General features: G+C 36.0%; 1 protein-coding gene across 4 annotated transcripts in view; it reads right to left on the bottom strand.

Annotated features, from left to right (window-relative positions):
- Positions 1-25,048, bottom strand: part of LOC128986144 (myosin-10) — a 43,694-nt gene extending 18,646 nt beyond the window's left edge. For 2 of the 4 annotated variants that reach the window (XR_008490102.1, XR_008490103.1), the window contains exons 1-2: positions 16,666-17,777; positions 7,126-7,259 (exon numbers count right to left, since the gene is read on the bottom strand). Coding sequence is in view for 2 of the 4 variants with exons in the window: in XM_054406316.1 (XP_054262291.1) it covers positions 7,126-7,259; positions 16,666-17,609 (1,078 nt within the window). In the remaining 2 variants the exon portion in view is untranslated. Of the gene's footprint in view, positions 1-7,125; positions 7,260-16,665; positions 17,778-24,967 lie in introns of those variants that run through there. The other 2 variants (XM_054406323.1, XM_054406316.1) reach the window with 2 other exon arrangements.

Here is a 25,048-nt window from a genome sequence, read left to right on the forward strand (position 1 = left end):
TATATTGAGGATGCATGCGCATGTCTGTTTATTTCCGTCAGTCTGTGGGACGTGCTCTGACGTCAGCGCACTTGAAAACTCTCAGACCTGACACTCTGGCCTGCCCAATGTTTGCTTGCAGAAACTTGTTTACTCCTACGGCCAATTTGCCCTGATTCTAGTCAATAACGTAATAAAATTCCGTTGATGTTGCTTACATCTTCAATAGGAATTTACTGGACATGTTCCAAAGGGTATTTTAGAAGAGTGAATATATTTGGGCTGGTTTATCTTTGAAAAGATATCCTTATAATACGTGAAGGCGATTTCTACGATCCACTACACCTCCGTTAATAACGGACGGATTTTTAGAAACTCAAAAAAACTTTTTTGTGTAGACGCTCCCTTTCACTAATCCCTGTAATTAAAGTCCTCAGGCTTTGCCCCACAGGCCAATCAAAATCCCAATGTATTTTTTATGAAGAAAAGATTTTGTTTACTTAAACAGGCGAATCATTTGTGTTAATTACAGCTGTCGTATGATTGATTACATTTAATTATCTTTGAGTTGACTCTTTTAAGTAATCGGAAATTGCTTTATTAGTTTTGAAATAACGCCTGTAATACTTTGCAATTGCTCGAATTCGAGCAACAGGCGCATTAGTATCAGAAAATGAGACAAAAAGCAATTAGAATAATTCAACATCGTGTATCTATATATATAAAATCCAATGTATGTTTGTATGTTTGTCCTTTATGGACTCCGAAACCGCTCGACAGATTGTAATAAAACTTTCAGGCATTATTTATCATTATTCAAAGATGGTTTGTGTGAAGTTTGGTGCAGATCCGTCAAAAGGGCTCCGCCCCAGTGGCTCTGGAGTTTCCCATGATAACCTTATGAGTACTCATATTTAAATGGAATTAAAGAATCTTAACAACTGGTTCAACCAAACAATTTGATTCTGTGATGTTAAATAGCATTAAAAAGTTAATAGGTTTACCAACAGGGTGCAGCACTGTAATTTTTTTAATTTATGAAAGGTGAGTGAGCGTAGCGAACGAACTTCAACTGGAGGTGAGTTAGCGTAGCGAACGAACTAACCTCAAGGCAAGTGAGCGCAGCGAACGAGCTCCAACCTAAAGGTGAGTGAGCGTAGCGAACGAGCTCCAACCTAAAGGTGAGTGAGCATAGCGAACGAACTTCAACCAGGACGTGATTGAGCCATGCGAACGAGTTCATCTTGAAAATGAACGAGCATTTGACATAAAACCACATTAGGACAGGACGACGTCTGTCGGGCCAGCTAGTTAATTATATAATTTATTTTTGTAAAAAAATACAACCGACTTCAAACGCTCTAAAAAGAATGAAATAATTTCAATAAAGTAAACTTTTGTATTAGGCAAGCTGACGTATTTTAAGTCGGCGCGACTCTATGATGATGTTTGATACAAAATTGAAAGAGGGTGTCCATATTGCAGGTGACTCTATAACTAAAGGTGTTAATCTGCATGTCTTTTTCATAGTTATGCGTTAAGTGTTATTTTATTACCGTAAGTCAGTAAGTAATTGGGAATGTTGCTGAAAGTCAACCGTCCCGGAAGATCAAATAATTTATACCTGTGCCGCTAGGTCAAAAACTACAATTTTTGCAGTGTCTGTAGATCAAAAGTCCCAGTAAGTCAAATAGTACAGTCCGAGCTAAAAACGTGGTCTATGTTAAAGCAATTGACTTATTGGGAATTTGACCTAATGCAACAGCAGTTTTAATATAACGAAATACGGTAAAATACAAGTTTAGTTTCGCTGAGTCAACAGTGCCGGAAGATCAAAAGCAATGAAAGTGAACGTCGATTCAGTGTAAAGTAGACCTCCTGCAACGCTTACTACACCAACAAAACTCGCTTTTAGATACTTCGTGTTTTGTCATAATTAGAATAGAGCTAAAATTATCATATTTGGTACATAGCTTATCTATTAATGCTTCTTGCCAACTGTTTGGTCAACACTGTAAATAGGTATAGTTTATGTAATAAAAAGCCTTTCGTCAAAATTTGTGGCATGAAATACACGCAAGGACGATCTGAAAATTTCTGGTTATTATATACGCTTGTAAAAGGAGATCCATTTAATTTTAGAACTATTTTATGAGTTATAATGTAGTCTACAAATAAAATGTGTAAATGTATTACGCCTCGGAAGGGTTGAAACCTTTCCAAACTATCATATATATTATTAAAACGTAAATGGGGTTTTTTCACATTCTGAATCAACCAGTCGACGGATTTTCATTATTTTTGTGTTGAAAGAAAGATAATTTTGAGAACTAGGGAATGTCAAAGCCATAATTATAATTAAGGGTCCCAGTTTTTTAGAAATTAAGTTTTAATTTTTAAAAAGTCTAGCAGCCGACGCTTACCTTCTAAGCTAGCTTTTAGTACAATATAATTTGCTTAACATAACAGCTGTAAACATTCATCATTTGTGACACAAATTCAGCATTTGGAAACAAATTTAAAGACATATTTAGAGTTGACATATTTATACTATGTGTAATGCTGACCATTGATACATTCAATTCTTAGGTATGAGGATGGCAAATTAATTAAATATGCATAGTACAATTGTAGGATGTTCAAATTATTTTTTAAAGGAATCTTTGTAATCATTGATTTGTTTTAGTCCCATAAAATTTGTTTTAACTAACAGCTGGTTGAATGTAATGTTGTTCTATATAGGCCCCTAACTATTAGGTTTTTGGCGAATTTCCCATATAGGGAATAAGCTATTACCGTAGTACTTATGGTAACACCTGGACCCGCGGGACCGATTTAATTTTTCGTTTTGAGGTCCCTAGAGGCCAAAAACACCATACGTTCAAATTCATACATACAGGGTGATCAACTCAAGGAGGCCACCATTGGGAAATCGGAAACGGTAAGAATTAGAGAAAACTTTAAATGGGGCACATTCCTTAATTTTTTGTGGCAGTTAAAAATATGATTTTAGTTTTTTTTTATCATTTTTTTGGATAGAATATGCAATTTAAAAACTTTTTTAGCCTTGACATTTTTTTGATAAACCCACTGTTTAGGAGTAAAGCCTATGGAAAAATGACTTCCGGTGTACATTTTACATCATGTAGCTCCTAAACGAGTAAGTTTAGAGCAAAATTTGAAACAGTAAATTAGTCTTAGAATTGCATCTACATTCCTTAAAGACTATAAAATAAAATGTTTTCCACTTTTCAAGTTTGCCGCCAGTTTTTAAATAATATAATTCATATTTTTAATTAATTTTATGGCCTTTTTGAAATGTGGCTGCAATTGTAAGACTTTTTTACTCTTCCCATTTTTGCTATAAACTTACTTGTTTAGGAGCTACATGATGTAAAATGTACACCGGAAGTCATTTTTCCATAGGCTGTAACTCCTAAACGAGTGGGTTTATCGAAAAAATTTCAAGTATAAAAAAGTTTTTAAATTGCCTATTCTATCCGAAAACATGATCAAATATAGGGTGTTCTATAAGAAATTTCAAATTTGGTCGCCATTTTGGAAACTGGCGGCTGAATAAAAAGGAAAACTAAAATCATATTTTTAACTGCCACAAAAATAAAGGAATGTCCCCCATTATAAGTTTTCTCAAATTCTTACCGTTTCTGATATCCCAATGGTGGCCTCCTTGAGTTGATCACCCTGTATAGCCTATATTTATTTATTTGTATATTTTTCCCGGGGGGAACCCCAGCACCCCCTCCTTTTTAGGCCCCCGGTGACCCCCCCCCCCAAATATATGTCTAGGACCGCCCTTGTCTTCTTTACCTATAAAACACATGGGATACACCCTTTCTTCACTGATCACGTAATGCGTGATTTTCTATAAAGTCTTGGAAAAATAAAAGATAAAATAGATAGAATGCAGGTGTACTGTATGTGGTTTACACACAAATATTCATCAAACTGTGTGATATTTTGTTATTGCAATGAACAATTTGGGAGCATCGTATTGTTTAAGTCGATGGAAAATCTCTGTTGATCCTGTTTTACAAGCAAACCAAAAAGATACAGTAGTCACCACTCTATGCGACATATTCTAACCAGAAAATTGTAATCGTATGATTCTATAAGCATTGGTAGGATTGCAAAGTACTACACAAACATTATTTCAAGGGTAATAACAGTTACAATTTCCGCTGACTTTAAAAGTGTCAACTAAAAAATTATACTAATGGACACACAACTAAATGGAACAACTAATGGAAATACTCACGATGTACATATAACAGTTCGATATAAGCATTGAGTATACACGTCAGTAGATACATGTATACCCAATGATATAAGCAACGGTTCTTGCAATTTATTGCTTATTGTTTTTTAGAGTTGTTTTCGGACTTACTCTGTTTTCGGACTTATTCTGTTTTCGGACTTACTCACACTCGTATAAGGTTGTCCACGTTTGTCATTGATAATGTAGCCATGTTACACCCGTTGTCACGAATATGTTTACAAGTTTTCCGTCTGTTTTTGAATAGCGATACATTTTTTCACATACTTAAGAACCACCTGATTTCGTGCGTTACATGTTCGTCTCAATTTTATTTGCTTTAGTAGGCATTCTTTTGGTTGATGAGGACTTCAATAGGTCCTTTCAATGATTGCTCATGAGATATAGTACTTTGTCCATTAATTTTTATTGTTTGATAAAATGGATTAAATTATCCAGCAAGCCCAAATCAAAATAGTAAATATAGTATTTCGAACAAATCAGTAACATGTTAATAATGTAGCCTACATTATTTCCTTGAATTGCATAACATCAATTAATTGAGCTGATCCTAATATAAATAAATCAATATGTTCTTTATAGGCATAACATGGGTTCTTTAAGAGCCACTGGGGCTGAGCCCAAGGGATTTAAAAATGTAAGGTTGATTTGCAAACGTACGTGACACGCTCTTTCTAATGAGACATGAATGGTCAAAATCGCCTGAGAAATGCGGATGAGTTCAACGGAAAAATTTCGTGTTGGCGTTATACAGTATGGTTTAAAAGTCCTGGATTGGCTATATTTTTTTAACAATATAGATAAAGTAGTGAGACTTGGTATATCAATAATAGCCATAAATATCTACTGTCTTAAGCTATTATCACTTTTTTATCCCTAAGAGGGATGGGCCACAAAGACCAAGACAAAATTCTTATATAATTTTAATACTATTTTACCTGTTTTTGAAATGGCGACCATACAAATGTATGCATTTTAAGCCCAGTATGAATGGAGATGAGTGTGTGATGAGTGGAGCGATCTTGTTGTCCTGTTAGTGACTAAGGCCGACATAATCCTTAGACACAGCTGTTAATTAATAGTCCATACAGTCAATTAATAGCAGCAGAGGTCAAGTTTGGTATCAAATTAAAGGTTTTATTCATAAAAATACATTGCCGCAAACCCAAACTCAAACGATGATGATGATAATAACATTAATGATGTCGCTAAAACGTATCGTTTGAAATTTAACAGCTGAAAATAAGTGAAATAGAAAAGGTTTTGGTTAAATCCGTCAAATTGTAATTGGACACTAGTAAGTACTAGTGCACTTGTTGCTACCTCCCCCCTTCGGTTTCATGTATTCCTCTCAATCAGTTCAAACCTAGGAGGATTAAACATTAATGTTAATCGTTATTTACCATCGTCTTTTTTTATATATTTTTCAAAAAGAAAGATTATATTGATTGAATTTGGATTTTAAAAATGTTAACGTTTTATTTTGTTAAAGATTTATGGTGATACGTAAATATTGTGGTGTAGTAAAGTATATTATATTGTAGTTAAGTGTTAAATTTTGAAATTTTAGGGTGAATTGAGATGAATATTTTTTTATAACATGGGTCTCTCCTACCTTAAACATACATACCAAGTTTCATAAACATTGGTTGGAAAAGTGCAAAGATAAATATTTGTATGTAAAAAATACAAAATGGTGGATATTTGGTTAACGAAACGATTTTGGAAAAAATGTTATCCTTGATTTTCTGTTTATTTTGACCCAAGGAATTACTAGGTAAAGTATCTCCCCGCTTATTTTTAACACCCTGTTTATGATGTATTCTTATAAGTGAAATATGTAAGCTGGTAATACAGAAAGATGTTTTATAAATAATACGAATGTACCGGTGATCTGTATATTCATCTTTTTCTTGTCCTTAGAACTGTAAATTAAAAGTCCACTCAGCTGTCGCATCGTACGATGTAGTTCTTTTCGTGCGTTGCGAAATGCTAAATTTGCCGTCCTCTTCAACCCAAGTTATCTATTGAACCACTGATTGTAATAAATAAAAAAAAAAAATATTTTACGCATCACACTTTTGGCTACAACTTTGCCACAGACAAAACCTCTCTAACCCAAAAACAAAAAAAATCTCGCATGCTAGCTTTTTCATGTTAGAAATCACGATTTAAAACTATTTCACCATACATATCAATTTTTATTAATTAGATCGGTAAATAGTTTAAAGTTCCAACAAAATAGTCATCGAGTAGGACTAACCAAGAAGCTCTGTGCCAATTTTCAAAATTTTAGCACAACTTTAAGTACACCAAAACACGAAATTATTGAAGTCATGCGTCGAGAGGACTATCGTAGTTTTTAACAGCTTATACTTTTGACCTTCCGGCACTGTTGACTCAGCGAAACTGAACTTATATTTTTATCTTATTTCGTTATATTAAAACTGCTGTTGCATTAGGTCAAATTCCCAATAATTCAATTGCTTTAACATAGACTACGTTTTTAGCACGGACTGTACTTTTTGACTTACTGGGATTTTTGATCTACAGACACTGCAAACATTGTAGTTTTTGACCTAGCGGCACAGGTATAAATTATTTGACCTTCCGGGACTGTTGACTTTCTGCAACGCGTCCGCTTCTTTCTAGACATATGAAAACGAAACGGAGTGGCAGGCTGTAAATTGGACTTTTACGATCCTGTTAATCAAACTCATTTAGGGTTGCACAAATTTAGTAGTGGTACGCTACTAGCTCACTGGGATATAGCTTGTTTCAGGAAACATGTTAACGGCCGTGAAAGTTAGTTATTAACGTTAGGAACACCTAGTAGTTGATGTATCACTCACGCTCCATGCCGCCGCTCTTGACCATCACGTCTCGCTGAAGCTCGTCTATTGTACACAGAAGCTTGTTGGACTCTGTCTCCCTTGCACTCAGTCGAGCCTCCAACTCCCGTGTCTCTTTGTTCACCTGGTTTTTCCTAAAACAATATTCACAATTTTACTAAAAACTATTAGGATTATACATATTTATCAAATGATGGTACAACGATACTTCAATTGTGAAGATCGGTTAATAAACAACTATTACAATTTTTGTGAGACCGATTTGAACCGACGTGACGCGGCGCGGCACAACAACTATTAAAAGAATTACAACATTTTAAAATTCATATACAGTACAAGGTCTCACAAAAATTAAATCATAGTTGTTTATTAACCGATTTGTACAATTATTTAATGGTAGTTTTCGAATAATCGTTTTGATGATGACAAGTTTAAGAACAACTTTTCTGACTTAAACTTTCGCCGTTTCAAATCGGTTCAATTTAGAAATTAATTGTATAGTTTGTGAAAAGATTGATGCTTTAAGTCAATACAAATCTACTAAGTTTGAACTCAATCACTTAGGGGATTCCAAAGTTATGGATTAATCTGTAATAATCACATACAGACAGAAAACCATACATATTAGACGTATTTTTACATGATTTTAAAAAGTGTTTTGAACAAATATACAAAATCTGTCGAAGGAGTTTGTATAAAATATAGTTAAAAGTGTTAAATTGTTATAAAATGTGAGAACAGGACAGGAGCCCATGATGCAGTGCCTACGGTTAGATGCTGACAGGCCAGATGCATAACAACCATCTTGCCAGTCACGACCTCTTGGAACACTATCAAACAGCAGACAACAATTGACACGAGACACGTACAAGGCTGGCAAACGGAACGCATCCGTCAAAGTCTTAAAATAAGAACAAGCAAGGATAACATAAAATATTACGTCTACATGGCGTCATCGTGAGGTGTTAGCCAGTACCGGGTCTAGGGAGAACCCTGGGCCCATCTCCCAGAATTAACAAAATAAAGTATCTACCGTAGCTGAAAACGAGTTAAACACTGTTTGAAGGTCAAATACTGATTTACATTTATGTGTTTATGTTTAACAAATTAATCGACAAAATATTGTAAAAAAATACTCTTTTTGAGAATTTGGTGGCTGAAGATTTGGCACTCTAGGCTATCAGTCCATATACAAAGTGGTGTCCGAAGTACTAATAGTCTAGTGATAGGTTAAGTAGATTGGAAAAGTATTCAAACGAATATTGTCAAAAATACAGTGGTTGAATATAAACGTATACACAGCATAATATGAGTAGGTGTGTGTATGAACATACTGCACTGATAAAATACCCCCACCCGCACCAAAGATATACGGGCAATAGTTGCGGATATGGGACGCTGTGGACACATTGAAGCGGGCAATTGCGGACACTAAGGTACCACTACCTGACAAGGGTTCGCTGGTACAGTATCTACAAATATTTCGAGCCCTAAACATTGCACATATATTTTATATCTACGACGGGGAAAAGGGTGAAAGGGAGGCCACTATTTTAAATTTGCATTTAATAACCGAGAAAGAAAAAAATAGTAAACTATTTAAAAACTGCAGTTTAAGGCCGATTTCCATCACACTTCTACCCAGGCGTTTGTTGTCATCGAGATAGTTATGAGATTCGACTAGTACCCCTAAGTTGAGTTTCTTAACATCATGTATTTAAAAAAAGCTTTTTAATTAATTTTACATTATTTTATAGGGTCGATTTAGGAGTAACAATTTTATTCTGTCATTATAGGACAAACTGTTTATCTTAAACAAATCTGGACACATTATGAGACTAACCCTGTTTATAATCACATATAACAAAAATATAATATTGTGTGTGTATACAGGGTGGTAATATACTATTAATACTAATGAAATAGTCAAATTTTAAGTTTCATTAGACCAATAATATTCATTATTTATCAAACCTCAGACCTGATAAGCAGCTCTTTTTCAGCATAATTTTGCCGGTGTTGTGTGAAATGACATGAGGCTCTTTAAGCCGAATTTTATTTAATAGTTTACTTACTTTTTATTAATTACTTACTTAATTACTACTTTTTATTTTACTTACTTTTTCGGTTATTGAATGCAAATTTGAAAATGCTGAAATCTCCCTACATTGGAATTGAACGTGTAACATATTATGAGCAAACCTATGTAGCGCTTAGGCCTAATGAGCTAGTAGAGTACCAATAACATACCTATGAGACATTTTTTTAGTTTGTATTGTTTATTTTTTAACACTCAAAAATGTAACGGGTTTTACGTGCCTGCAGCAGGGGGCATACACGTGTTCTAAGATGAGTTGTTATTGTTCAATCAAACATATTATTATAGAATGTCTTTATTCTACCCTACTGGGACGTCGTCCTGTAATCCAGGTCACAAATTGTGGATATTTATAGGCATGCATTTTGGATGCGATACTCCCTGGTGTGGATTAACGTCCGCACGGGTGAGTACTACGACTATCCGCAATACTATCCTAATAATTAGACCAATTCGTAATTACCAAGGCAAAATGTGGTTCGGATTCCACTATAAACTGTAGGTCCCTTGGTTGCCATTAGCTGTATGGGCTATTAATTAACAGCTGTGTCTAAGGAATATGTCGGCTATTAAATGCCTACTATGTGTGGTCGCCATTTCAAAGAAAAGTATTCAGTATTACTTCCGTGCAAAGATAGAATCGTACTAACTGCTATTCCTACCTTGTATATCAAGGAAACTATGCATTAGACAATTTCTAAAGAAGAATTTTGCATTTCAGTTCAATGAACAATAATGATCAAGAATTTGAACACGACATTTAGCCTAGGCGAAATGCCAGCAACACGGAGTCAGCCAAGTTTCACACGCATGCCATACTTACTTTGCTGAATGTTAACTATATACGGTAAAACCTCTCTAACTCGACACCCGGTAACTCGACAGTCAACAGCTAACATGGCGCACGCAAAAAACGTAATTTTGTCAGAAATTTATTTAGTTCTAATTGTTGAATATTCGACATTACTTTGAAGATTCTTTACTCTATGTAAAATGTTGTTGTAAGTACAGTAATATATTTACATGTAAAAATGTGTATATTGTTCTGTACAGTATTAATTTATTAAAACGCATTAAACATTTCAATGTTCTGGATAACTCGACAACCCCCCTGCTCGACAACCTCTGGTTCCACAAATTTTCGAGTTAGTGAGATTGCAAGTAAAACGCCATTACGGGGTTACGGTTGAACCATGGTGAGAAATACGGCCTGGACCGCAATACTTTTCCGTTTCAGGCCTCTAGTATGGTTTAAATAATTAACTTATGTATATGCATAACACGTCTGTAACAGGTTAAAATCGGTAGTCATATACGAGAGTGCAAAAACGTGAATTTCTCACTGTTGCTTGTTCACGAATAACTATTTCCATAATATAATCCCTAGACCCCAGTTTACTGTGGTTTTGTTGAATTTCTCAATTGATAAGTATATTTTGTCTAGCTTAGTCTTCAGGACAAAACGTCGATCCGAGGCTATTATCTATCTATTATTTTGACTTGTCCAACGTTTCTTGTATATAAAACTACACGATGTTTCTGGAGGTGGATCAAATACCCTCTATGTTTTCAAGTGCAATTACTATACTTCATTTATCTCAATTAGCCCTCATAAGATGGCCAGTCAAAAAACTGCTTATTGAAAACAACTGTTTACAACATATGATACATTATAATACAACGATAACAATACACTGGGTGTTCTTCAGATGGTAAACTATGCGTTTACATAGTCTCAAACTATATTCATATTCATTTGAGCAGATAACACCACCAAGTGGGCATTTTAACACAAATGAGTGAAGGATGAGTGTAGAATGAAGAGTGATGCTTGTGTAGCTTTGTTACTAAGATCAGCTAGTTAGTTTGCCAGGACCGTTTATTGAAAGCCCAATGATCTAGGACAGCTGAGACCAGTTTCCAACCTTAAAAATCTACACTCTTTTCTCAGGATCAAACCGACGACATATTGATTACCAGACAAGCACTTTAACTACTGAGCTGCCCAGCTAATGTAAACTGAAATAATTGACATTTCATGCCATCAATATCACCTATACAGTAGATTACGAGTGCACTGGTACCGTATCGCTGAGTTCTTTAGCAGGTGTGTTGTTATTTTTAAACGTAGTTATTCCAGTAATTGTATCTGATTAACATTAGACTTTTGTCGCAGATTATTACATTTTTAGCCAAAAATAAGAGAAGCAAAACTTGACCGGCTGACCAAGAGTCCCTCAGTCTAGTGTTCTGAGAAGATCTATTTTGAGAGGTTCTATTGGTAGTTGGCACCCACGACACTACTACTGCACATAGCCACCTTGTAGGCTTTATGTATACAATCACGATCTAATGTGCCCAAGTGCGCTTTTACACTTTGTATAACACGCACATAAATATTGTTTAATTCTCTATTGGCACGAAGGAGTGCGTTAACTGCAAGCAAATATGCAATAGTTACGTTACAAGGAAGTGGAGCCTATTGTTGTCAGGTATTTGACTCGGCGAGTGTGCCAAAGTCGTTATTCGTTCTAAATCTAATTCCACGAAAGCAAATTTAGTAATTTCATTGTAAAGATATTTTTATTCATAGGAAATCTTATATTTGGAAATGCAAGCGGTCAATGTACACTAGCCGGGAGAGAGAGGCTATAGGCTCCACTTCTATCATTTACACTACATCTCTCAGGATGAATGGTCGAGTACCCGAAAGATCAAATTGATGGGGAAATTATATTTCTATACCACATCTACTTTTACTAATTGTCTGGATATCCACTGGATATCCACTGGTTCGATTCCAAGCGAGATCATTTCTAGACCAAGATACCATTACGCTACCTAACAAAGATTTGACGTTGTAATATAGTGACTAGGCCAGGCTTTGGGGCCGCTCCCTTACGTACAAGTTTAAATGGTATGAAAACACAAGTGAACACAGGAAAGAGATAAAGAGAATAGAATCAAAGATTAGAACATGTGTCACATTCTTCTTTCTGTGGTATTATTTAAATAAAGCATGATACAATTAAGCTTTTATAGTTATACTTTTATACTACATGACACACTGTCCCCAGGTCAGTATTGGCTTAATCAAACTTAGAATCAATGATATACATAACAACCAGCTTAACTTTATTTATGTTTTTAATCGTTTCAAAGATCTGTGTCACTCATTTTACGGTACTGCATAGGTTACAAATAAATAATAATAAACATTCCTTGGGGTTTTGTTTCGTCCACGTTATTTACGATTTGATGGTGATGATTAATTCTAAGTTATAGCTTTGGCTATAGATAGAACTAGAAAATCTAGACATTCTAATAGGTTGTTAAAGTTGTCGCCAGCGTTTGAATAAAAATGGACTTCCTTTAATCGAGCCAGCAACAGAATGCGCTGATGTAAATAACTGATTTCTGTACAATACGGCAACTTTCTAACCAAGTCAAACTGATATGATGATTTACATTATTTGTAAGCTATGGTCTTTAATAACACACCAACCATCACAGTACTGGTAGCTAAAACAACTTTTTTTAGACTGTGGTGCATTCTCCGAGTGACTCGTTCTAACTATGGTCGTTTTGAATAAAAAAACAATCTACTACTGGTCCTTAAATATGGCATGTCTACTTCAGCGAAAAGTCAATAGTTATAGCATAGACTAACCAAGGGAGTTATCTATGGTTATAGTCACCTACAGTTATCATCTATCTATACTTATTTAATACGCAAGCAGGATTTTTGTGACAATTACTCCTCCGAAACTACTGAACCGATTGACATGTTTTTGGTCTCATTGGAAAGAGCGCAACGTGAAGTTGTGCAGGAAACTTTCTTTTTAGGGAAATAATTAGAAATTGAGGCCCTGGGGCCCTTTAGAGTTTTGTATGGGGCGATGTCTACTTGTACCTGCGTCTAGTTGTACCTGCTGCATTTTGGTGACAGGCGTCTAGTTGTACCCTGTCCAAAGCTGTAGGGACAACTTGACGATGGTGCGGACGTCTAGTTGTACATACGTCTAGTTGTCTCTACGTCTAGTTGTACCTCTTAAAAATCTACAGGTACAACTAGTCGGGAACGCCACCGTCTACTTGTACCTCATACGTCTGCGTCTACTTGTACCTACGACTACTTGTACCTACGACTACTTGTACCTACGACTACTTGTACCTACGACTACTTGTACCTACGACTAGTTGTACCTACGCCTACTTGTACCTACGTCTAGTTGTACCTGCGGCTAGTTGTATCTCCCCTTCAACTTGTCACCAGTTTAAGGGATTTATTTTATTTCTTTATAAATCATACAATCTTACAACAATTTATTATAAACAACTTGTTACAAAAGCCAGGAAAATTTGGCTTGTCCGCATCTCATTGAGAAACCCCTGTTCTTGATAACAACGTACCTGTGTCCCTTGGTCAGTCCTTATCCATATTACATCTATATTATCTTATATTACATCTTTGGTTTTCCTTATTTCTTGTCAAGATCTGCTATCGTTGTTTTTTCCACTTAAACTCTACCTTTCTATAGAAAACTAACATTTACTAGCTTAAACAACAACTTTAAACAATTATCTTAAATAAATAAATTCAGAGTTTACAAAAACAAGTAATTGAGTATAATAAAGTGTTTTTGTACGGTATTAGTCACGGAGAATATTACAACAAAAAATATTTGCCAATCATACTCAATCGACTCGGAACACTGCAGTTCCTGATTTAATTAAGGGTATTATTAAAAAGTACTCGTGCAGTAATCAATTAAACAGGGTAACGAATTGAAGGATAGATACAACTAGACTATAAGGACGCAAAATACGCGTAGGTACAACTAGACGTAGGGACTACTAGACGGAGGGACCATTAGTCGTAGGGACTACTAGTCGTAGGGACTACTAGTCGTAGGGACAACTGGTCGCATCCGTACAAGCTAGGTGATACTACTTGTCGGTGGGATACACGTCTAGTTGTACCTACGTCTACTTGTACCTACGTCTAGTTGTACCTCCTAAAAATCTGCAGGTACAACTAGTCGGGTGAGCCACCGTCTACTTGTACCTACGTCTAGTTGTACCTACGACTAGTTGTCCCTAGGCCTCGAGGTACAAGTAGACGTAGGTACAACTAGACGGAGGGACAACGAGACGCGGTCCCTTTTGTATTCCTCCATAAGATTAACATGGGAAACAAAAAGTGTTATGCAACTCCAGCTGTTGTCAGAAATTAAAAGTGAGAAGAAGAACACATGTTAATTGTAAACAGTCAATAAGTTTCCTAACTTAACCATTTACTACAAACATTTACTGATTTGGTTGAAATGAAATGTTTACTATTTGAATTTGGGTTGGCTAAATATTACAATGGAAAAAAGCGAGAGAGCCTGGATAAATAAATAAATAAATTGAAATAAAGATAACTGAATTAACACTGTGCTGCATTTCTTAGTAGTCATTGAAAGAACCGGTGTGCAAACTATGGAAACATAAACATAGGAAAGTCATAGAACACCACCAAGGAGAAGAAATAGAAATGTGTTTTGTTTAGAATTTATAATCGTTATTATGGGCAACATAATGCGGCTATAAGTAAGGCTATTTGTAGAAAACACTATAAAACAAGACCAGCTTTTGAAAAATGATAAGATATTTAAGAAATTTTTATCGATCTGTTATGTACCTACATAATGAGTATTTCCAAAATCTTTGAGTCGAATCTTTTAAAGTCATCAGAAATTATGACTGTTATTCGTTTTAAAATAACGCCTGTAATACTTAGCAATTGCTCGAATTCGAGCAACAGGGACACTAGTCTATATAAACACATTTACAGTTTGTAATCCCAAAACCAAAAAATGTGAAAAAGAGTCTGGATAAGTAGATACTATAGTCGTCACAATACTCACAGAAGATGAGATGAGGTGGTGTTGGTTGTTGGCTCGGACAACAATGAGATGGGACTCGGTCAAATGGAGCTCGGATAGGCTACGTACCGTAACGCAGTGTGGGTCAAGGCGACAGTGTAAATATACAGTCTGGCGGCGTGTTATGTTCCCATCTGGGTATAGAGGTTATGTTTATGGTTTATGTCGAGTAGGTCATTGGGAAACAACATTTATTATTTACAAATGCACTCCTTACTGCCTAACGTGTGTGAGAAACGAAACGCGTAAACATTGCAAAAGGACTATTCAAACGATTAACTATTCAACTAACTAGTCAATTAGGACTATCAATTGTAACCATTCAATAACTATTCAACTAACTATTCAATTATGACTATCAATTGCAACCATTCAATTAGGATAGAATTGAGCACATTAAATTAGCGTTGGAAGTTGTTAGTGTGAAAGCACATTTTGTTGTATTTATTTTCAGCGAAGCGTAAAACATGTTTGTAAAAAATTTGGTTTATTTTATAATTAGTTTGGAGAGTAGGAACCCCTACGGAAAAGGGAAAACTTTGATTTAGGAAATAGAACTACTTGTTCATATGGTAACAGGTATGTTTTGACCTTTATTAGTCTAAATATTAAATTGTGTTTGTGTAGGTATAGGTGCCAAAACTGTTCCAATGTCCCAAGATCTGTTCATTTTACTAATATGTGAGCTACTGCAGTTTAAAAACTGGGCCAAGAGAATACGGGCAATTAAAACCTTTTTTCGGGGAAGTTTCTGTACATATTTTCACTCAAACAATAGTAAACTTGTGAAAACCAATATGTGAACCTTATAAGATATTGCACATGGGAAGAATGGCTACTTCTTTGACCTCTTCTGTGTTAATATATGCGCCTTTTGTTACTGACATATTCATAAAATTAATTTCAACATAATCTAATCAAGCAACGGAAGATTCTGCGGGTTTTGGTGTCAGAATCGTATTTTGTTACAATTTATGACTGGATACATTATACTTTCGCTATAATCTTTTTCATTTTACCTTCTATAATGGATAAAATTGGAGTGTAAAAACGTAAAATATAATCTACATAAATTAATAATGTATAAAGTCGCATGTCTTGTTGATGAACCCCTCTTATTCTTCTTATCATAATTCAATGTTTGGGGTGTGTCTTTGAGCTACCTTGTTGAAAATGTAGGTACAAAACGGTATGAGCTTGAATGAGTTCGCAAGATCGGGTTATGGGAACAAGAGCTGTTTTGTGGGTTTTTATTTTCAAACGATTGTTTTTTATGTAACCCTTAAAACGTGGAAATTCCCCATTTATATTACATCAGTACGGTAAAGTTTAAAATATAAAAAAAATTGAATATTGAAGCGTTTTGTACAATAATTAAAGGTTACGTTGAAAACTGTAAATTTAAAATTTCCATGTTATTTTTAAGGAGAATCCGTATAGACGAGAAGATCAGTAAGATGACTAGACATGCATAAGAAAGCCACACTCACACCACAGCAATGATGCACTTACTTGATTATTTCGTCCGGATATTCGTCCTCGATGGTCGGCTGTGTGACATTGCCGCTGTCGTCATCCTCGTCCTCATCCTCATCCTCGGACTCCTCTTCCTCCTCGGATTGATCTGCCTCTTCCTCACTCGTCTCCTCCTCCGCTATGTCGTATAACTCTCCAGGTCCATGACTCATCTCCTCACACATGTCAGCCGATCTCCTCAGCTCACTCTCCCCAGGTACCGGCACACTGTCTGTAGACTCTAGGACTATATCAACAGGTTCTGATGGAGGTGACGCCGCCTCTTCTTCTTTGTTGTCACCAAGTGCACTAGAGAGGCCCAACTCCTCCACCGGAGGGTTTCCCGCGGGACTTGAGTCTACAGACCTGACACTTTCCTGTGGTTGGCTATGGTCGTCTATCACAAGTTCGTCAGACACAACAGTCAGATGCTTCGCTAACACGGGGGTGTTGGGCGCGGTTTTGAACACTACGTCACTGTCTGCTCGATCACTACTACCGGCTCTTTCGGAACTGTCACTTAGCAAAGAATCTTCACTTTTGGCGAAATCTCCTTGACGTATCACAGGGTTTGTATCGAGAGAGTCTGAAATATTGGTCAAATCACACAATGTTAGATCTTCCTGTTCGTCTTTGATATGGGAAGTGTTGTCTGGTGTAGGTGTGTCTATATCTATTTGGGAGTCGTGGCTCGTGTTGAGGGTGTACGGTGACTGAGAATTTGTAGAGCTAGGTAGGCCTACATCCTCTTTGGTGATGTCGATCGCCGCTACTGTCAAACTGGAATCAGAGAGTAAAGGCTCTAAAGTGGACGAGGAAGGTGTCGCTTCCTTCTTGTTAGAACTGTTACGTTTCAAAAAAGGTGAAAAGTGACCTTTATCTTTTGTCTTTTCTTTCTTATCCCCGTCATCTTTGGATTTGCGTTTGAAAAAGCTAAACATTACGCGTGACTTTGAATTTCGACAACAGACAACAAAGGACCGGACGAAAGACACCTGATGCTACTCGAAATACCGCGCGGTCGCGACTGCCTTCATCTATTTCTGCCTCTCCAGCGGCGGCTACGTGATCGCGGTGTGCGCTCTACGGACGTCGACAACGGACTGAGGAACCGTCTCTCCCCCGGTGACGTCAATGACGTCATACTTGTTGAACGTCGACCGTTAAATGAGTCAGCTGTTGTCTGACGTCTCTCTTCAGATTAGTACCTTTATTTATACGCTTTTCTGGAATGAGCAACTCGATCGCATATAACTGCTTTTAGTAGATACAGTCAACGGAATAGCATGTGTGTCGAGAAATTCCGAAATGAGTACAACAAATGAACATAATTCACGATTAGCAGAAAGCACCTCCAACCTTTTAAGCTTGAAAGGTCCGTGAGATTTGTGTTTTATTACAACTAACTGTGTAAGCTAGTGTACTAGCATTGACAGGTACTATGATCTACAGTGAGACAGCCTCATGCCAATTTATGCAGTTAGATTGTAAGGAAATGGATAAATATATAAGTTAAGAACCCACGTAGTTATTACCATGGGGTCTAACAATGAGTTGGAAAATTTTTTATCTGAATTTAACGTATTCTCTAAATGTTTCTCGACTCACTAAGCTCATTTACTAATACTATAGGCCTACTCCGTTCACAAAATTTAGGCAGTTTTAGGAGCAAAATCTATCACCATCACGTCTTGATCCTACCATTAAAACATAGCTCAAGAGCTGAGATTTTTCGAAACGTCAATCAGCTACAGCATACTTTGCCTTATGCATATTTGGAGGATCCTCTCTATAGTGTTCAGAGTCACCAGCGCTACGCCGCACCTCGCTCTCGCATCCAATGACCGTTGTGACAGTAGACAGTAATGCCAACTACTGGGACAGATGTTAACCATACAATGGTCTATATTTAGATCTCGCCAACTATGAGGTGCGCATTTGGACATTGGATGCGACGATTTTAACTTTACTAATTAGCCGATTACTTCATTCATAGTTTTATACATCTCATCCAAACCATGTTTTATTTCTGAGATGACCAATGCAACATAACTAATCATGTATAACTAATCATTAGCACCTAATTAAGTTTTTTTTTGTCACGAGACCTAGTTTAACGACCGTCATGAAGCCAAAGTTGGCTGATCAGTGAGGGCCGAGAAGACATCCCATTACATTAGACGCAACCGGGTGAAAAGTGCGAGGTTCTCACAACGTCCTACTCTACCTGTTTAATTCTTCTCATGATCATTGATGAAGGTGCCATTATTGTCTGTGTTTAATGACGAATGTTATTCAGTTCTGGCTTTTTCTTCGGTAATTTTTCTCCTAAGCTTTATGTAATCGGCCCACTTCACTTCGGCTCGTTTGCTGGAGTTGGACAATAAATCTGATTGACATACATGTTGTGTGTTTGATTCTTTTCTAATCTCTGGCTTGGCAGTGGATTACAATAGTTTTACCTTTTTATTCTAGTGATATTTTTTTATTGACCAGTTCTATAATCCAATTAACAACACGCCTCTCTTCAGGATTCAAGTAATAAATAAAGTTACTACGGGCGACACTATTCTTAACCCACAGATATTCCAATAACTAATAATTTCCAATAAATAATTTGTTCATACAATATTTAAATATGCAATTAAGCCTAATTAAACATCCCTCTAAAATAAATAGAACATTCCCCAATTTCACCTACTGTAGCACGTGTTACGGCTCAAGGCTCGAGTCCCTCGTATAACAATTAAAATCTGTCTTTTGTTAAACATGTTGAAATACTGAGATGGTATTCCTCTTAGTTTACCGGTTTGTTTATTTTGTTTTGAGTATTTTATACAGTATACTAATGAAATTTTTCCTACGTTTTGAAAGGGAACGGTCCAAACCCTGTAACTATCTAAAGTTAACCTTTTTGTTAGATAGCATCATTAATTCATAGCCCAATGACAAATGGTATTAGGGTCTGGAAACGAATCTCGCTTGGAATCGAACCAGCGACCTCCAAATTTGAAGGCGAGCACTATTACCACTCGGTTACCCAGACAGTTTTCTTGTTTATTTGCCACATTAAGTGGTTCCTAATGAAATGAAGAACCAGTAAAGAGAAGAGGAGCAGTCAGCGTGAGTGTGGCGAACCCAACACTAGAGTTGCTAGAGGCACATTTAGCCACGCCAAGGACGGGCCGACTGCCAGACATTTATAGCGGAAACTTGTGTACAATATGTTAAAGCTCACATAGCCTGATGGAACACATTCATATGATTGTCAACGGGTTATGTCAAATGGTCGTCCAATTGTCGAAAACTCGACCAAAAATATGTAATCTACAGACTTCTCTATTTTCACCCAGCGCTGTAAATAAAACAGGTGATTGGATCCTCCCTTCCATTCGTTTCGATTTTCTGTTTATAATTTGTTGCTATTTCGTCACCAGCATGGCAACCCATAAGGCTCATGGTAATTTAAATTAATTTTTTGTGATTATCTTTTAGCCTATTGTTATTTATAAATACCTCCACCGCAGCAAACCTACAGACTAAGCGAATTTCCATTTGCCTGATTGGATTTACACTAAAATGTCTCCTTAAAAATATCACATTTATTCCCTGTTTAAATAACATTAGTTTAACGAGTACTTAGGTTTGCTTCAACAGGGAGGGTAAAAAGGTGTTTTTTTTTTTGTAAAATGTTAATAGTTTAGTATGAAATGAATGCATTTTCCAAATTTGATCAAAATATGTTCATAAACAAGCAAACTACAGCAGTTTACTTATTCTCCATAAGAATAACATGGGAGTTTTAAATTTACAGATTTTTTGTATTTTCTCCGTAACTATTAGGCTAGGCGCATAATAACGCTTCAATATACAAAATTATTTGTTTTTAAGCTCTACAAAATTGTTTGTTAAGAAATTGCTAAATTTTAAGTTTTTAGGGTCAAAAATGTAAAAACCCCAATTTTTACCCCATAAAACCTCCCATAACCCCTGTTCCCATAGTCCGATCATGCTGGTTCGCGAACTCGTTCAAATAAACGTAGGATTACACGATTGTACCAAATTTCTTTAAAATTGGATGATTTTTGCTCGAGTTATCGTGCTAACGGACACGTATATAAATATATATATGAATTTGAACGGATGGCGTTTTTGGCCTCTAGGGACCTCAAAACGAAAAAGTAAATCGGTCCTGGGTCTAGGTCTTACCATGAGTACTACGGTAATAGCTTATTCCCTATAGGGGAAATTCGCTAAAAGGGATTTCGCACATCTAATCCTACAGGAAAATATCTTTATAGCAGTATGCGTAGATTTTCCCTGCGATGAACACGAGCTAAGAAAAATTGTTTTCAAGAAACATGCTTACCTATAAATATACAGATGCAGAATATTTATACCCAGTCAAAATGAAGTACTTACTACTCTACAATGATCTGACGTGGTCCTGAGTTGGTATCTTAAGAAATGTAGGAAAATGTAGGGGGGAACTCATTTAAAACTCACCCTGTATATAAGATATGACACTGATGTAATAGACCTTGCTCATTTTAAAATGCTAAACGCCAAAATGTATGATGAACTCCACAATACTTTTAATATAGTACAAGAGGGAATAAAGGGGATTGTCCATTTCATTGTATTCTTAGGTTTTCGTAGAGACAATTATGGGTTGGTAAATCTTATACTTTATTCTACGTGAAGTACCGATGCACTTTTCGTATGCTAGTACATTTCATCACATGGGCCTGAATTTACTCTTTTCGACACGAACTCAAGTTTGCTGACTGAGACGAAGGCTGGAAAGGTTTTTTTTTATTTTTACTCGTCTACAGTATTGCCTAGTTCTAGTTGAGCTACAGTTTTTGCCATTCTGCAATATTGTAAACAAACCAAATTACAAAACTGAATAATTGTTTTTGTGAACAACTTAACTCCCGAAATAACCTCCATTTATTTCCCAGCGTGGCAGTCATTCTGTTCCAAACAACAACTGCTAACTGAGATATTCAATCGTATTTAGACTCAGATGTCGTTTGTTATTTGACAATCAATAATTTAATTATGTTGTCAAATAAAAGATGGGCGTTAGATTCGTAGGTATACAAGTCCAGGGTTTGGACCATTCCCTTGCAATTGACGTAAAAAATGCCAATGACGCAAAAAAACACAAAATATAAAAACAATTCTTTGGTCTGTCATTATTTTGTTAGGTACTGTACACTAGACTGACAATGATAAAAGATATTTCCAACAATTTGAATTGTTGAGTACGAAATGGATTTGGGTTGGGTTAGTACCTCGTGGTTAGGATAATTAATAAATGAGTATTCATCCAAAGCAAGTTAAATACTATAAAATATATGAATTTATCTTATAATTATAAAGGAGGATGTTGTTTTGTATATAATGTTTGGTAGTGATAAACTCAGACACCAAGGAGCCGTTGACCATGAAATAAAGGTTTAAACATCATCAATTTCGTGATAACTTTCAGGGTTTCACCCTGGGACCGTCTTAAAGGTATTCATGTCAAGGATTTTGAAAGAATTTTAGTCAGTTTTGTCATTGATGACAAAAAGAATTAAATACACTTTTGTCTACGGTTTGTTTTCTAAAAAACGTATAAAATTAAAATTTAAAACAGGCAATGTAAATTAATGGTATGTTTCGTCCTGCCATTTTAATTGTATTTGTTTGTATGAATATTTGTTTCTTGGTGTCATCCATATACTGTATAAATCCCAAAGTACCCATGCACTTTTGAGAAAACTACAAGTTACACCCCTATAAACCATATACTTAAATAATTCCTTTCTAAGAATTTTAAAGAATTTTCATAGTCAGGAATTAGGTACATTTTCTACAAAACACTCTTATGCGTTTTCCAAAAATCGCACTCTTTCACCTTCAAAAATCGCCCTTCTTCTAAAATGTATAAAGTTTCTCGGATTAAGTACGGTGTTTTTATTGAAAAAGCATGCAAGCTGTCACACCTTTGAAAATGCTAGTTCAAAAGGGGGCGAACAATTCAAATTTTGAACTGCCATAACTTTTGATAGGATTGACGAGATCTCTAGTTCGCACAATTCTTTTTCTTTTTTCATACCACACATTTCATATGTCAAAATGGGTACCTTGGAGTTTAAAAATTTCAAGTAAGGGTAGGGCGAGGAAGGGGGTGAATGGGAACTTCACATTAAATTCACAACAATTGTGGACCCTACGTCAAATAGGTATACGATTCCCGCAAACTGCATATTTCTATATATTGCAGATTCTACATAAAAAACTAGTTTTATAAAAAAAAAACCTTTATATGATAAACCCGAGTATATACATTTCGTTATTGTAATCAATAAAAAAAAACTCTATGATTTTTAAAGAAACTTAAGGTTTTTAACGAAGTTCCGGTACCATATAAAACCCCTACATCAAAATACTACAAATAGCACACATTTCAGGCATAAAGTCCTTACATAAACTCTAATAAACGGACGTTAATGTGTACAAACCATTTATTACGGATGTATTTTCGTAAGAACCGTAAGGGCCTATTATATTTAATTGTTAAAAGGCCGTCCAAGGTCATAAAAGTATATTGAGAGTATCAGTAGTCCATCACTTGACAGATGGCTACAGTATCACAGCTCCATCCCCACCCAGTGCTACCTTAAATATAGGGTATCGTTAGCCGATCACCTAGTGAACAAGTAAAGTATTTCAGCTCCAGTTCTACCCAGTGTTAACATAAATATAAAGAGAGTCGGTAGCCGATCACCTAGTGAACAAGTCAAGTATTTCAGCTCCAGTTCTACCCAGTGTTAACATAAATATAAAGAGAGTCGGTAGTCGATCACATAGTGAACGAGTAAAGTATTTCAGGTCCAGTTCTACCCAGTGTTAACATAAATATAAAGAGAGTCGGTAGTCGATCACCTAGTGAACAAGTAAAGTATTTCAGCTCCAGTTCTACCCAGTGTTAACATAAATATTAAGAGAGTCGGTAGTCGATCACCTAGTGAACAAGTAAAGTATTTCAGCTCCAGCTCTACCCAGTGTTAACATAAATATAAAGAGAGTCGGTAGTCGATCACCTAGTGAACGAGTAAAGTATTTCAGCTCCAGTTCTACCCAGTGTTAACATAAATATAAAGAGAGTCGGTAGTCGATCACCTAGTGAACAAGTAAAGTATTTCAGGTCAAGTTCTACCCAGTGTTAACATAAATATAAAGAGAGTCGTTAGTCGATCACCTAGTGAACAAGTAAAGTATTTCAGGTCCAGTTCTACCCAGTGTTAACATAAATATAAAGAGAGTCGGTAGTCGATCACCTAGTGAACAAGTAAAGTATTTCAGCTCCAGTTCTACCCAGTGTTAACATAAATATAAAGAGAGTCGGTAGTCGATCACCTAGTGAACGAGTAAAGTATTTCAGGTCCAGTTCTACCCAGTGTTACTGTTAACATAAATATAAAGAGAGTCGGTAGTCGATCACCTAGTGAACAAGTAAAGTATTTCAGCTCCAGTTCTACCCAGTGTTAACATAAATATTAAGAGAGACTGTAGTCGATCACCTAACGTTTAACAGAAAGTATCTCAGCTCCTAGTGCTAACATATATAAAATATCAGTAATCGATCACCAAACGTATATAGCGATGCGATAGCCTAGCTCGAGCCCGGCCTATTGTTAAGACATTGTTGAAAATAGTAGCTCGTCTTATCCACCAACATTAGGCTTAATGTCTAACCTGATCAACTGTTTGATTTCATTCGTTTTAAGCTAGTTTCTATTTGGACGAAAATAATCAGGTGTGTAACAATAGTGTAGGGTGTTGCAATTGCTGAAGGCGTAATTACAAAAAGTATATTGTCAAAACGTCAAATAGTATTTTTAGTCTTTGATCAACTTAGAATCTTCACCAAGTTTCGAAGCCGTCTGTCTGATTTGCGTTGTTAATACGACTTTATTTGCAGTATCATATTTTTATAAAGGCACATTTGTATCTGAACAGATTAAAGACGTTAAGAAAAACGAAATTAGTATGTGAAAATAATTTACCGAACACACGCAATCGTTGGTCAAACCAATTCAATACACAAATCATCGGAAATAAAATGTAGGTTATGATAATAAGTCCATACTGATAACATAACTGAGTGGTCAGGTATCATGAATATATTTTAGTATACTCAACATTTTTATACTCAAGAATTATACAAGTATACTCAAGATGTAGGAATAACGAGTTATTGGCCACAGTATGTGCCATGTGGTGTGTGCAGGTTGGGACCTACCCTAGCCTCTGGGCGAACTGCAGCAACCCGAACATGCCTGACTCCTCGCACTTCACATATCACCACTACACTCGCCACCAG

This window comes from Macrosteles quadrilineatus, unplaced genomic scaffold, assembly GCF_028750875.1.
Source record: "Macrosteles quadrilineatus isolate MER2022 unplaced genomic scaffold, UCM_ALF_1.0 Scaffold_1__1_contigs__length_201487025, whole genome shotgun sequence".
In the NCBI taxonomy this organism is placed as follows: Eukaryota; Metazoa; Arthropoda; class Insecta; order Hemiptera; family Cicadellidae; genus Macrosteles; species Macrosteles quadrilineatus.